Here is a 15,822-nt window from a genome sequence, read left to right as displayed (position 1 = left end):
TGTCCATGACATCAAGGACCTGGACAATTTTTAAAGTTTACACAGCTACCAAAACAACGATGATAATGGACTCTGACAGAAAACAAACACCCAAATTCAACATCGACACTACTATGTTCCAAGGGACGACTAAACAAGAGGACCTACATTCAGGATTGCATTCACCTACACTTATTGAGATTATTGAAACAACATCAAAGATTGTTGAACAAGAAAATATGGAACTAAAAAATTTCTGCAACAAAGATGACAAAAACCAGGATTTGGAAAATGATATAGATCCAGATACAAATTTTTTCTCCCACATCAGTAATAATTGTTTTTATTATACAGATGATCAATATAATAGCAACATTACATGCAATAACAAATTGTCAATTATTCATTTTAATAGCAGAAGCTTGTATGCAAACTACAACAACATTAAGAACTTTTTGGAACACATCAACGAACCATTCAAAGTGATTGCTGTTACAGAAACATGGATTGATGATAAAAAAGGAATAGATTTTGATCTGGAGGGATATGAACTAAACTACATCAACAGAACCAACAAAAATGGAGGAGGAGTAGCTGTGTACGTGATGAAGAACCTGAACTACAAAGTGGTAAAAAACATGTCATTTGCTATAGATAATATCTTAGAATGTATAACCATTGAAATATGTCAGGAAAAAAGCAAAAACATTTTCATCAGTTGTATATATAGATCACCTAAGTCAAGTATAGAAACATTTGAAGAATGGATCAAGGCTACTTACATGGATAATGGTCAAAGAATAATGTTCTTATGTGGTGACTTTAATATTGACTTATTGAACCCTAACAAGCAAAAGTCTATTGATGACTTCATTGATACAATGTACAGCATCAGTTTATATCCAAAAATCACAAAGCCAAGTAGAATCACAGCACACTGTGCCACGCTTATTGATAATATTTTTACCAATGAGTTTGACAATAACACTACAAGTGGTCTACTTATTACCGACGTTAGTGATCATCTGCCAGTTTTTACAATATATGATGGACACTACAAGAAGAAAATGGAAGACAAAAGGACATTTCGAAGACTGTGCACAGAGAAGAGGATGACTGCTTTCAAAATTGAGCTACAAAAGCAAGATTGGGACAATGTGTACAATGAAAAAGAGGTTGATGAAGCATATGAACATTTCTTAAACAAGTACATAATACTTTATGACAAACATTGTCCATGGATACAACTTAGTAATAAACAGAGAAAGAATAACCAACCATGGATGACACAAGGATTAAAAAATGCTTGTAAGAAGAAGAATACACTATATAGAGAATTTATAGCACAAAGAACTATAGAGGCAGAAATTAAGTACAAAAAGTATAAAAACAAGTTAACAGAAATACTACGATCATGTAGAAAAGAATATTACAGTGAATTATTGGACAGGAACAAAAATAATATGAGAGCAACATGGGGCATCCTCAATAGCATTATTAAAAATGGCACAAAGAGGGACTACCCTCAATACTTTTTAGATGGAAATAAAAACAATGACAACATAAAGGAAGTAGTTGAAAGCTTCAATAATTATTTTGTAAATATTGGACCAAAATTGGAAGAAAGCATTCCAGACCCAGTTCCAATTGAGGACTATAATGATACCATAGAGCGAAATCCCAACTCCATGTTCCTCAGTAATGTGACACAGGAGGAAATAGTTATAATCGTGAAAAAATGTAAATCTAAGACTTCAACTGATTGTAATGGAATTGATATGGATACGATAAAAAAGGTTATAGAAGAGATCTCAGGACCATTAATGTATATTAGTAACCTATCATTTCAAACAGGTACATTTCCAAACAAAATGAAAATAGCTAAAGTTGCACCAATTTATAAGACTGGAGATAAACATCAATTTACAAATTATAGACCTGTTTCTTTACTTCCACAATTTTCTAAAATCATTGAAAAACTGTTTAATAACAGATTAGAGAGTTTCATGAATAAAAATAGAATACTCGACGAGAACCAATATGGATACAGAGCTAATGTCTCAACTTCAATGGCTTTAATTGAAATTACAGAAGAAATTACCAATGCAATAGACAGTAAAAAATGTGCAGCAGCAGTTTTTATGGATCTAACTAAAGCATTTGACACAATTAATCACAATGTTTTAATCAAAAAACTAGAACGATATGGCATCAGAGGGTTAGTCTTAAACTGGATAAGAAGTTATCTAACGAACAGGAAACAATACGTGAAGCTAGGCGAACACGTATCTACAACGCTAAATATATCCTGTGGTGTACCTCAGGGATCAATATTAGGACCTAAATTATTCAATCTCTATATAAATGACATTTGTAAAGTTACAAAAGATTTAAAGTTAGTATTATTTGCGGATGATACAACAGCGTTTTGTTCAGGAGAGAACACACAGGAGATAATACAAATAATAACAGAAGAAATTAACAAATTAAAAAGATGGTTTGACAAAAACAGACTATCGTTGAATCTTAGTAAAACTAAAATAATGCTATTTGGTAATAGTAGAAGAGAAAGTCAAACACAAATACAAATAGACGGAATAGAAATTGAAAGAGTAAATGAAACCAAATTTCTAGGTATAATGATTGATGATAAATTGAACTGGAAATCTCACGTAAAAAATATACAACATAAAGTAGCAAGAAACACGTCAATAATGAATAAAGCAAAACATGTTCTAGACAAAAAATCACTTCATAGTCTATACTGCTCACTAGTGTTACCATATCTGAGCTACTGTGTAGAAATATGGGGAAATAATTACAAAAGTACACTTCATTCATTAACGGTGTTACAAAAAAGATCAGTTAGAATAATACATAATGTTGGATATAGAGAACATACAAATCCTTTATTTATTGAATCAAAGATACTGAAATTCCACGACATAGTGAATTTGCAAACAGCTAAAATTATGCACAAAGCAAACTATAACCTGCTACCCAAGAATATACAACAATTCTTCTCAACAAAAGAGGAGAAATATAATCTTAGAGAAAAATGTAATTTAAAACATTTGTACGCACGTACAACACTTAAGACCTTCAGTATATCAGTATGTGGAATTAAATTATGGAATGGATTAAGCAAAGCAATCAAACAATGTACTAATATGATCCACTTCAAGAAACTCTTCAAACTTAAAGTGTTTACAAAGTACAAAGAAGAAGAACCATGACAAACATTTTCAATTTATTTCATCCATTCATTCATTCATTCTTAAAGTAATCTTACTTATCTCATCATATGAAATATGACTTTCTTCACCAATTATTATTATTAAATTCTTACTATTATTTATTTATTTATTTTTATTGTGATTACATATGGAGTTTATTGTGAAAAATTTGAGAACAGGAAGTGAATAAAAAAAGTTTCAGCAACTGTTATGTAAAGAAAAGGGGTAGGATTAAATAAGCTCTGCTTCTTCCTACTCCTTTTCGAACATGTTGAAAAGAGAAACTGGAAATTGTGATGTATCATGTTGTATGCTTGCATGTTCGAAATAAACTCAAACTCAACTCAACTCAAAAGGCAATTTAAAATAAAGAATAGTGAACAACAGGCTGAATAAGTGTACGTTATATGACGCATAAATAACCAACTGAGAACGTGCCTGGTATGTTAACGTAACATATTATGGTAAGAGTCATTCAAATAACTATAACATATACAACATGCTATATGTTTATCAAACAATCTGTCACTCCTGATCGCTAAATCCCATGAAATCTTATACGTCTAGTCTCTTACGTGAATGAGATAAATAATATTATTTGATATTTTACGACAATGTGTTAATAATTTCACACAAACTATGAAAAAAACTGCGATTTATAGTCCGAAAAATACAGTACCCAGAACCCCTTGCAGCACTAACTCTTCCGAGACGCTACAATATACACCCCCGCTACCCCCTACATGACGGATGCCCATCGGAGGCCTTCGAGGTCCTGACTGGGGTGCAGCAAGGATGTCTGCTCTCGCCTTTCCTTTTCCTCCTCTGTATTGACTGGACCATGAACCAAACAACCAAAAACAGAAAAACCGGCATACAGTGGAGCCTTACCGAACAACTGGAGGACCTAGACTTTGCTGACGATCTAGCTCTCCTGGCTTACACTCACCAACAGATGCAGGACAAATCACAAAAACTACAAAGAGCTGCTGCATTTCTTGGGCTTAAGATCAATTCACAAAAAACAAAGGTCATGCGTATCAATAACAAGAACAATACACCAATAACAATGGACCATAATCAATTAGAGGAGGTAGTCAGTTTTACATACTTGGGGAGCATAATCAGTGTAGATGGAGGGGCAGATGAAGATGTCAAATCCAGAATAGGGAAAGTAAGAACATCATTCAACATACTAAACAAAATATGGAGAGCAAAAAAAATTCTCTCAAAACCAAACTGAAAATATTTCACTTAAATGTCAAATCCATCCTAATCGTGATTTCAATAGCAATCAAAAATTATTTGTGATTATTATTTTTTTTTATTGTAATCGTCCAGCCCTAGCAGGGATACATCTAGGGATGATGCTCGAACCCGGTTTTCCCAATTGTTCGATAAGAAAAGTTACGTTAAAGTTAAAGTTCCAATGATTGTCACACACACACTAGGTGTGGTGAAATTTGTCCTCTGCATTTGACCCATCCCCTTGTTCACTCCCTGGGAGGTGAGGGGAGCAGTGGGCAGCAGCGGTGCCGCGCCCGGGAATCATTTTTGGTGAAAAGAACAGAGTCCTCGGACTCAAATCCCTTTTTGAGAACCGGTAGCCGTTATCGAGACCACTATAGTAAAGAAAAAAGAGTTGGTTCTTTATTCGAATCCCTGGGAACGAATCCCGTCCCGACAAGAAATGCCCTGTGAGACATCACGTAGCTCAGTCATTTGTCACGATAGGGTGCAACTGCAGCATGCTGCGGTTCGTTCTCCCAGGACGCAAATCTGACGGCTCCGGACGAAAGCGTGCAGGTAGGAGATGATTTATTTCTCATAAAATCATACACATTACAACAGACAGGAACGAAACAAAAAGAAAGCGTGCCGTTCGCACGAGAAGCTAAAGCAAAAACTTACTTAGCACAGGAATACTAGAAGCTAAGGTAACTTAGCACAGGAATCATGCGCTCGAACACCAGAATGCCAACGTAACTGTTGCAAATGCAAACAATGAAGCCACGACGAGTGACCGGAAAAGGCAGGCTTAAATAGAGTCTCTGATAAGCAACAGGTGCGCGTACAAGGCAGGTGAAAATCATAAGTAACCATGGTGACTAAAAAAAAACCCCTAAGTGCACAAAACAACTAAGGAAGTCCAAAACTAACAGAACAAAACAAAACAAAACATGATCCGACCACATCATAATACATCACAGTTTCATATCATTTCACTTAAAGGCCTACTGAAAGCCACTACTACCGACCACGCAGTCTGATAGTTTATATATCAATGATGAAATCATAACGTTGCAACACATGCCAATACGGCCGGGTTAGATTAGTAAAGTGCAATTTTAAATTTCCCGCGAAATATCCTGCTGAAAACGTTTAGGTATGATGACGTTTGCGCGTGACGTCACGGATTGTAGCGGACATTTTGGGACAGCATTGTGGCCAGCTGTTAAGTCGTCTGTTTTCATCGCAAAATTTCACAGTATTCTGGACATCTGTGTTGGTGAATCTTTTGCAATTTGTTTAATGAACAATGGAGACAGTAAAGAAGAAAGCTGTAGGTGGGAAGCGGTGTATTAGCGGCCGGCTGCAGCAACACAAACACGTAGCCGGTGTTTCATTGTTTACATTCCCGGAAGATGACAGTCAAGCTTTACCATTGGCCTGTGGAGAACTGGGACAACAGAGACTCTTACCAGGAGGACTTTGAGTTGGATACACATTGGCCTGTGGAGAACTGGGACAACAGAGACTCTTACCAGGAGGACTTTGAGTTGGATACGCGGTACCGTGAGTACGCAGCTGCGGCTTCCAAACATTTGATCGCTTGCCCATACGTGCGTGCCGCTATGTGCATGTCACGTACGTAACTTTGGGGACTTTGGGGAAATATATGTGCTGCATGAACTTTGCGGAGGTGAACGGTACTTTGGGCTGTGGGATTGAGTGTGTTGTGCGGGTGTTTGAGTTGTATTGGCGGGTTATATGGACGGGAGGTTTGTTGTGCGGGATTAATTTGTGGCATAATAAATATAAGCCTGGTTGTGTTGTGGCTAATAGAGTATATATATGTCTTGTGTTTATTTACTGTTTTAGTCATTCCCAGCTGAATATCAGGTCCCAAACGCCTCTCACAGCATTTTCTCTATCTGAATCGCTTCCACTGCCCTCTAGTCCTTCACTCTCACTTTCCTCATCCACAAATCTTTCATCCTCGCTCAAATTAATGGGGAAATCGTCGCTTTCTCGGTCCGAATCGCTCTCGCTGCTGCTGGCCATGATTGTAAACAATGTGCAGATGTGAGGAGCTCCACAACCTGTGACGTCACGCTACTTCTGGTACAGGCAAGGCTTTTTTTATCAGCAACCAAAAGTTGCGAACTTTATCGTCGTTGTTCTCTACTAAATCCTTTCAGCAAAAATATGGCAATATCGCGAAATGATCAAGTATGACACAGAATGGACCTGCTATCCCCGTTTAAATAAGAAAATCGCATTTCTGTAGGCCTTTACAGAAGTAGGAAAAAGTAAAGCTTATTTAATCCTACCCCTTTCCCACTTCATAGCGTTTACAAATATATACATCATTTACTGACCTTTTAATAATAAAATATCTGTGAATTAGTATATACAACAGTTTTGTAATATGTAATTAATTAATTCAGTCATTATTAATATACTGAGATAAAGAATATCTTATTTTCAATAAGGTTGAAAGTATTTCTCATAATTCTTCTTTTGTACTTTGTAAGCACTATTCATTTGAACAACCTCTTAAACTGGATCATATCAGTACAATGTTTAACTTCTTTACTTAATCCATTCCATCATTTAATTCCACATAATTTTAGCGGTTTGCAATTTTACCAAATCATCAAACTTTAATATTTTTGACTCAATAAATAAAGCGTTTGTATGTTCTCTATATCCAACATTATGTATCAGTCTAATTCAGGGGTTCTCATTACGTCGATCGCCAGCCAGGCATTAAAAAAATAGTCCTAAAAATGAGCGATCATAAATCTTCACTATGACGTCACTTTCGTCACTTGATTGACATTCACGGCACCCACGGGTCTTCTGAGATGACACTGGCTGCTGCCAGCTCATTATTAAGAAAAAATTACCGACAGGAAGGCGAGAAACACTTTTTATTTCAACAGACTCTGGCGCCGTACTTGTCGTCAAAACTCCAAAGACCGACTGCACAGTTGCACAATAAAAGCGCTGCTTCATCCTGCCTGCGCTAACAAAATAAGAGTCTCAGAAAGCTGGCGTGCACAAGCTAGCAAGCTACGGAGTTTGACGCCAATGTATTTCTTGTAAAGTGTATACAAAGGAGTACGGAAGCTGGACAAATAAGATGCCAAAAACCAACCATTTTCATGTGGTATTGGACAGAAAGGAGGACTTTTTTTCTCCTCCATTTGAAAATGCGGACCTTATCAGCACCACTGTCTGATTCCTATCAATGCAAGTCATCAGAATCAGGTAATACACCAACTTATATTCTTGTCTTCATGAAAGAAAGGAATCTATATGTGTTAAACATGATTGTATTATAATACCTGGGATTTATATAGCGCTTTTCTAAGTACCCAAAGTCGCTTTACATGTTTTTCTGAACCCATCAATCATTCACACCTGGTGGTGGTAAGCTACCGTAATTTCCGGACTATAAGCCGCTACTTTTTCCCCTCGTTCTGGTCCCTGCGGCTTATACAAGGGTGCGGCTTATTTACGGCCTGTTCTTCTCCGACACCGACGAAGAGGATTTCGGTGGTTTTAGTACGCAGGAGGAAGACGATGACACAATGATTAAAGACTGACTTTTCATATACCGGTAGGCTGGTTATTTTGATAACGTACAGGCGAGCACTTTGTATTACTTTGCACCGTTGTATTATTTGTACTCTGCACGAATGCTGTTCGCCATGTCAAAGATGTGAAAGTTTGATTGAATGATTGAAAGATTTATTGTTAATAAATGGGACGCTTTGCGTTCCCAAACAGTCATCTCTGTCCCGACAATCCCCTCCGTGGTAGCAGGAACCCCAATATACTACGGTAATTACACATCAAAACCCTGCGGCTTATAGTCGGGTGCGGCTTATATATGGAGCAATCTGTATTTTCCCCTAAATTTAGCTGGTGCGGCTTATAGTCAGGTGCGGTTTATAGTCCGGAAATTACGGTACTTTCGTAGCCACAGCTGCCCTGGGGTAGACTGACGGAAGCGTGGCTGCAATTTGCGCCTACGACCCCTCCGACCACCACCTATCATTCATCATACATTTCACCGGTGTGAGCGGCACCGGGGGCAAAGGGTGAAGTGTCTTGCCCAAGGACACAACGGCAGCGATTTTTTTTTTAGATGGTAAGAGGCGGGGAGCGAACCTGCAACCCTCAGGTTTCTGGCACAGTTGCTCTACCCACTACGCCACGCCACACCTTTAACTTGTAAACAATATTAACTATATGTGTTAAACATGCTTGTATTATCTTTAAACACCTTTAACTTGTTAACAATATTAACTATACACTAAATAATGATAAATGGGTTATACTTGTATAGTGCTTTTCTACCTTCAAGGTACTCAAAGCGCTTTGACAGTATTTCCACATTCACCCATTCACACACACATTCACACTGATGGCGGGAGCTGCCATGCAAGGTGCTAACCAGCAGCCATCAGGAGCAAGGGTGAAGTGTCTTGCCCAAGGACACAACGGACGTGACTAGGATGGTAGAAGGTGGGGATTGAACCCCAGTAACCAGCAACCCTCCGATTGCTGGCATGGCCACTCTACCAACTTCGCCACGCAGCCCCACCTACCCATTAATTTGAGCGAGGATGAAAGATTCGTGGATGAGGTACGTTAGAGTGAAGAACTAGAGAGGCAGTGCAGGACGTATCTTTTTTCGCTCTGATCGTAACTCAGGTACAAGCTGGCTCATTGGATTCCACACTCTCTCCTTTTTCTATTGTGGATCACGGATTTGTATTTTAAACCACCTTGGATACTATATCCTCTTGAAAATGAGAGTCGAGCACGCGAAATGGACATTCACAGTGACTTTTATCTCCACGACAATACATCGGTGACACACTTAGCTACTGAGCTAACGTGATAGCATTGTTCTCAAATGCAGATAGAAACAAAATACATAAATCCCTGACTGGAAGGATAGACAGAAGACCAACAATACTATTAAACCATGTACATGTAACTACACGGTTAATAATTCTCAGCCTGGTAAAGCTTAACAATGCTGTTGCTAACGACGCTAAGGCTAACTTAGCAACTTAGCAACCGGACCTCACAGAGCTATGATAAAAACATTAGCGCTCCACCTACGCCAGCCAGCCCTCATCTGCTCCTCAACAGCCGTGCTCACCTGCGTTCCAGCGATCGACGGCGCGACGAAGGACTTCATCCGTGGGTTTGGCGGCTAGCATCGGCTAGGCGTCTGCTATCAGGGTAAGTAGTCCTTGTTGTGTTGCTACAGCCAGCCGCTAATACACCGATCCCACCTACAACGTTCTTCTTTGCAGCCTCCATTGTTCATTAAACAAATTGCAAAAGATTCACCAACACAGATGTCCAGAATACTGTGGAATTTTGTCGAAGAAAACTGAGCTCTGTGTATTGTGTCCAAACACTTCCGTGGACCTCGCAACGTCACGCGCATACGTTTTGAACCGGAAGTTCCCCGGGAAATTTAAAATGGCACTTTATAAGTTAACCCGGCCGTATTGGCATGTGTTGCAATGTTAAGATTTCATCATTGATATATAAACTATCAGACTGCGTGGTCGGTAGTAGTGGCTTTCAGTAGGCCTTTAACTATATGTACTAAACATGCTTGTATTATCTATAAACACCTTTAACTTGTTAACAATATTAACTATGTATTAAACATGCTTGTATTATCATTAAACACCTTTATCTTGTTAACATGAACTATATGTGTTAAACATGCTTGTATTATCTTTAAACACCTTTAACTTGTTAATAATAATAATAATAATAATACCTGGGATTTATAACATTAACTATATGTGTTAACCATGCTTGTATTATCTTTAAACACCTTTAACTTGTTAACAAAAACATATATTTCATAAATAAGTAAATATAAATTATATATATGAATGAGGTAGATCCCCACGACTTGATCAATTGAAAAGTAGCTCGCCTGCAGAAAAAGTGTGGGCACCCCTGGTCTAATTGATCTTTTTTGTAACACTGTTCTGAAGGTTTTCATATTTGTGTAAATTGTCCCTTTTAGTTTTATATATAGATCATTTCTGTTAAGGGATTATTATTATTATTTATTTCCATTTCATATGTGTTGTTTGGCTAGATATATCCTGTGGTGTGCCGCAGGGATCAATCCTGGGACCAAAATTGTTTAATCTTTATATAAACGACATTTGTAAAGTTACAAAGGACTTAAAGTTAGTTTTATTTGCAGATGATACAACTGCTTTCTGTTCAGGAGAGAACACACAGAAGATAATACAAATAATAACAGAAGAAATTAAGAAATTAAAAAGATGGTTTGACAAAAACAGACTATCTTTGAATCTCAGTAAAACTAAAATAATGCTATTTGGTAATAGTAGGAAAGAGCATCATACGCAAATACAAATAGACGGAGTAGACATCGAAAGGGTAAAAGAAACCAGATTTTTGGGAGTATTAATAGATGATAAAATGAACTGGAAATCTCATATACAAAACATACAACATAAGGTAGCAAAAAACATTTCAATAATGAATAAAACAAAACACGTCCTGGGCCAAAAATCACTTCATATTCTCTACTGCTCACTAGTGTTACCATATCTGACTTATTGTGCAGAAATATGGGGAAATAACTACAAATGTGCACTACATTCGTTAACCATGTTACAAAAAAGATCAGTTAGAATAATACATAATGTTGGATATAGAGAACATACAAACCCTTTATTTATTGAGTCAAAAATATTAAAGTTTGGTGATTTGGTAAAATTGCAAACAGCTAAAATGATGTACAAAGCAAACTATAACCTGCTACCAAAGAACGTACAACATTTCTTCTCAACTAAAGAGGAGAAATATAACCTTAGAGGAAAAAATAATTTAAAACATTTATATGCACGTACAACACTTAAAACTTTTAGCATAACAGTATGTGGAATTAAATTATGAAAACTTCCAACCTTATTGAAAATATTCTTCATCTCAGTATGTTAATAATGACTGAATTAATTAATTACATATTACAAACTGTTGTATATACTAATTCATAGATGTTATTTTATTATATAAAAAGGTCAGTAAATGATTTTATATAATTGTAAATGCTTTGAAGTGGGAAAGGGGTAGGATTAAATAAGCTTTGCTTCTTCCTACTCCTTTTCGGGCATGATGTAAATGAAATGATATGAAATTGTGTGATGTATTATGATGTAAATGTGTTCATGTTCGAAATAAACTAAAAGAAAGAAAGAAAGAAAGAAAGAAAGGTGAAATGTATTTTCTTTAGATTTGTTTAACCGTTGCTACGGTTACGGTTGCCATGGTTACGGGCACTTCTGTTTCCGCCGGCAGGTAGAAAAAAGTGTTTAAAAGAGCTCCGGCATTTGACAGGCAGCGGAGCGTCGGTAATACTACCCGGGAGAGAGAGTTCACCACAGTTACAGATCGGATAAGTAACTACTCTAAGCTTCTTATTTAAGTGTGTTATAAGTGACAGTTAAGTGCCATTGCACTAGTTTAAGGACGTTTTGGGCGCTTCACGTTGCCAGTGGAGGTGAAGCGCATTGCAAAACGCTAGTTAGCTCACCGCAGCTCGCACCTGTGTTTGCGTGCTGCCCAGTGACTTCACGAACGCCAGGTTCAGTCACGTTTGGACTAAGTTTATTTAAGAGACACTCTCCCCTGGGACTATTTATTGTTTGGAGAGCGAGTGTAGAGTTTAGTTGTGTGCTATCGTGGCTACCTTGCTGGGAGGGAAGTGGACAGCGCGAGGTACGAGTGTTAATTGCACGCACTCACCGTCTAGTCGACAGAGAGGTGACCCAGGACGAGGCTGGTTCTCCTCTCGCTCCAGACTAAGACTCGTGAGGCGAGCTAAGAGGAAGCACGGCCGAGCCCCCCCCCCCTTCTCTACTCTACAACGGGAGGTGTCCCCCCTCTCCAACGCCCCCTTTGTATCCAGCATTTGCAACTCACCCCACCCCACACCTACGTGCACCAACGATCACCAGGACCACAACAGACTATCTTCTGGCCCAGCCAAGGGGCCCAGGTTGGACTGTGTGTGTGTGTGTTGTGTAATTGGTTTAGTGCGGGAGGTTTCATTGGGGAGGTAGCGTGTGAGTGGGGATGAGTGTATGAGTGTAATCAATGTGTTTATTATTGTCTGATTATTGTAGGTTATATGGTATATAGCAGGGGTCGGCAACCCAAAATGTTGAAAGAGCCATATTGGAGCAAAAATACAAAAACAAATCTGTCTGGAGCCGCAAAAAATTAAAAGCCATATTGTGTCATGAGTTATGAATTGAATTAAGATGACTTAAAGGAAACTAAATGAGCTCAAATATAGCTACAAATGAGGCATAATGATGCAATATATAGATATAGCTAGCCTAAATAGCATGTTAGCTTCGATTAGCTTGCAGTCATGCAGTGACCAAATATGTCTGATTAGCACTCCACACAAGTCAATAACATCAACAAAACTCACCTTTGTGCATTCATGCACAACGTTAAAAGTTTGGTGGACAAAATGAGACAGAAAAAGAAGTGGCATAAAACACGTCCTAGAAAGTCGGAGGAAGTTATACTTGTAAACAAACTATACGGTGAGTTCAAGGACCGCCAAAATTAGTAGGACAAAACGGCGCTCGGCAAATACTCAAATCAGTGAAGCATGTTTAATATAAACAGTGTGTTTTATAACAATTAGGGAGGTTTGCGTCATGTTTGTCGTCCTACGAAAACCATATTAAAACAAAAACTTTTTTTTTTCCCTCATCTTTTTCCATTTTTCATACATTTTTTAAAAAGCTTCAGAGAGCCACTAGGGCGGCGCTAAAGAGCCGCATGCGGCTCTAGAGCCGCGGGTTGCCGACCCCTGGTATATAGTAAATTGGTTAACTATATAAGTGGTGTCCTCTCACTCTCTCCTAGACTATCTTTATTGGGTAAATAGTGAAAATTAGAGCATCCCCCTAAAGTATATATACAGTCCTTTACAGGTTCCCGAACAAACACGGTTAACGAATGTAGCGCGCACATTTGTAGTTATTTCCCCACAATAATTCAGATATGGTAATACTAAAGTAGCGAGCAGTAGAGAATGTTAAGTGATTTGTTAAACCAAATATTGTGTGTTTTTTTTCCATATACAACAACCTATCTGGACTCGATAAGAGAATCGGTTCGATAATAGGCTCAAACTCGATAATTTCTTATCAAACATCATCCCTAGATACATCTGCTGCGTACCTCTTCCCTGCGCTTCTGCCAGCGTCCACACGGACTCTCCTCCAGAATCTCAGACTCATCCTCGCTTTCATCCTCCTCATCCTCGGTGGCGGCGGCAGCGGGGGGCGGCTGGCTCACCACGGACACGGGAGGGGACACGCCTTGACCCGCGGGCGCCGCGGCCATCGGCTCCGCCTTGGCTTCCTGGACAGTGTCCGGGGCCTGCTTGCCCTCGGGGCCCTCAGACATGTTCCACGCCGGGGAGCCTGCCGTGCCACAACAAGTCATGAGTCACCATCTTCCAGGCTTACTAATCGATCGTCGCACGATGTGGCGGCTAACTTTGCATTGCGGAACAACTGGCGTTTAATGAAAGGCGACATGCGAGAATAAAGACTTGCTCAAATACGAGTCGTCGTAGCACGGATGTAATATTCCAGACTTACTAATCGATAGTCGCACATGGAAGAATGATATGTGGCGGCTAACTTTGCATTGCGGAAAAAACAACAGCTGGCGTTTGATAAAAGGCTACATGCGAAAAAAAACGAGTCGTCGTAGCAAAAAAAATTGTAATACTTACGTGTTAAAGGAAGATATGTGACGGTGCCGCCTCCAGTTTAACACATTTGTATCCGACCAAGCTACTAGTTAGCTTCGTTAGCTCAAAACAATGTTGTGATTCTTCAGCGGAAGTTCGCGGTTTGCTAAAAGTGCCAACGTCACCAGGACGGACTTATAACAGTGATAATAATAATCGAGGCCAAAAATGCAGTTAAATGTGAATATAACTGGCTGCTAGCCACGTAGCGTTAGCAGCCTGCCGCTCCTTGGATTAACCTTGCTGCCACTCAAGATGTGTATTACAACGACAGTCTCACGAAACACAACAACGATATCCTAGCAAAGTGAGGGATTCAATAAAATCACAGAAAAGAGGCCCGAGTGATACAATTAAGTTGTCATATTCAAGGTTCGCGACGGCTATTTTCACACTTCACCGGATATAATGGCGTCAACTTCCAGCTGCACCGCGGGCACGAGCTCGGGCACGGGAACGAGCACGCCTTCGTCAGTCAGATTGGCACTGGTTGCCAGATACTTTAACCCCCCTTTGGTGAACACACGTCCTCAAAAATACCCCGACGTTTGGCAACGTTACCGATCTAGTCTTTTCTGCAATAATTCCCTCAACTTAAACATTTAAAGAGCAGTCAATTTTTAATACAAGCCCCCTTTTGATACAATGTCTGCCTGAATTGACCACACAGTCAATGTCGAACGTATTTCACAATCAAGATCAAGATTCAAGATTCAAGATGCTTTATTATTGTCCATTCTTTAACATGTACAAGACACATAAGAACTGACATTTCATTTTGGGCACAGTCCCACTAAGAGCAGACATATGTTACAGGGAGACAAGACGGGACCGCCAACGGATCAGCCACTTATGGCGCTCCTTAAAAAAGGTGGGAAAAAGGTGATCGTGGGAAAGGGGGGAAGAGTAAAAAATATCAATCAAAGGCTGGACCCTCGGGAGGGGGTCCAGCCTGAGTCCAAGGGAAAAAAACTCATTTAGCATAGCACACATAAACATGATACATGTAATCACAACAACTTGCAACAGAGGGGGGGGGGGGGGGTTGGGACCATGGAGGCCGGCCTGCTGCTATAAAGCGCTACTAGCCGTCCATCACCCCGAAGAGGAATTAGCAGTGGTGGTGAGGGGCGTTGGATGGGGGTGGGGAGTGTGTTTGTATACATGCCCATTGTCTTTGGGTGAAGTGTAAATGTTCATAAGCCCAGAGTCGCAAAGTTCGATTCCCAGGTTTCGTTGAGGAGGGGAGGAGGGAGGGAGAACAAAAAGCGTCCATCTTTGAAATTCCTCAGGGGATGATTACAGAACAGCCAGTTCTTGTCTCAAGGCCATTCAGGGGAGTCAAATCGTAGATAAGGATTTTTGTTTTTTCTCAAACAGGCATTAACAATGACTCGTCTGTTCTTTTCGTCCATGCTGGCTCTCATATCCAAACCTTCCTTTATAGCAAGCTTTTCCATGATGTGATCCATCTTGCGATTCAGTTCAGAAATCGCCACAGACTGTGTTCCT

The 15,822-nt window shown here is 39.3% G+C and overlaps 1 protein-coding gene across 1 annotated transcript in view; it reads right to left on the bottom strand.

Annotated features, from left to right (window-relative positions):
- nrbp1 (nuclear receptor binding protein 1) overlaps positions 1 to 14,758 on the bottom strand; it is a 43,829-nt gene extending 29,071 nt beyond the window's left edge. Inside the window, exons 1-2 of the mRNA XM_062035026.1 lie at positions 14,293 to 14,758; positions 13,731 to 13,975 (exon numbers count right to left, since the gene is read on the bottom strand). Of these exons, the coding sequence (XP_061891010.1) occupies positions 13,731 to 13,958 (228 nt within the window). The 5' untranslated portion in view covers positions 13,959 to 13,975; positions 14,293 to 14,758. The remainder of the gene's footprint in view (positions 1 to 13,730; positions 13,976 to 14,292) is intronic.
- Positions 14,759 to 15,822: the final 1,064 nt, after the last annotated feature.

Source organism: Entelurus aequoreus, linkage group LG23, assembly GCF_033978785.1.
Source record: "Entelurus aequoreus isolate RoL-2023_Sb linkage group LG23, RoL_Eaeq_v1.1, whole genome shotgun sequence".
Lineage (NCBI taxonomy): Eukaryota > Metazoa > Chordata > Actinopteri > Syngnathiformes > Syngnathidae > Entelurus > Entelurus aequoreus.
Note: the sequence above shows the minus strand (reverse complement) of the source record. Positions and strands in the feature narration are given on the sequence as shown.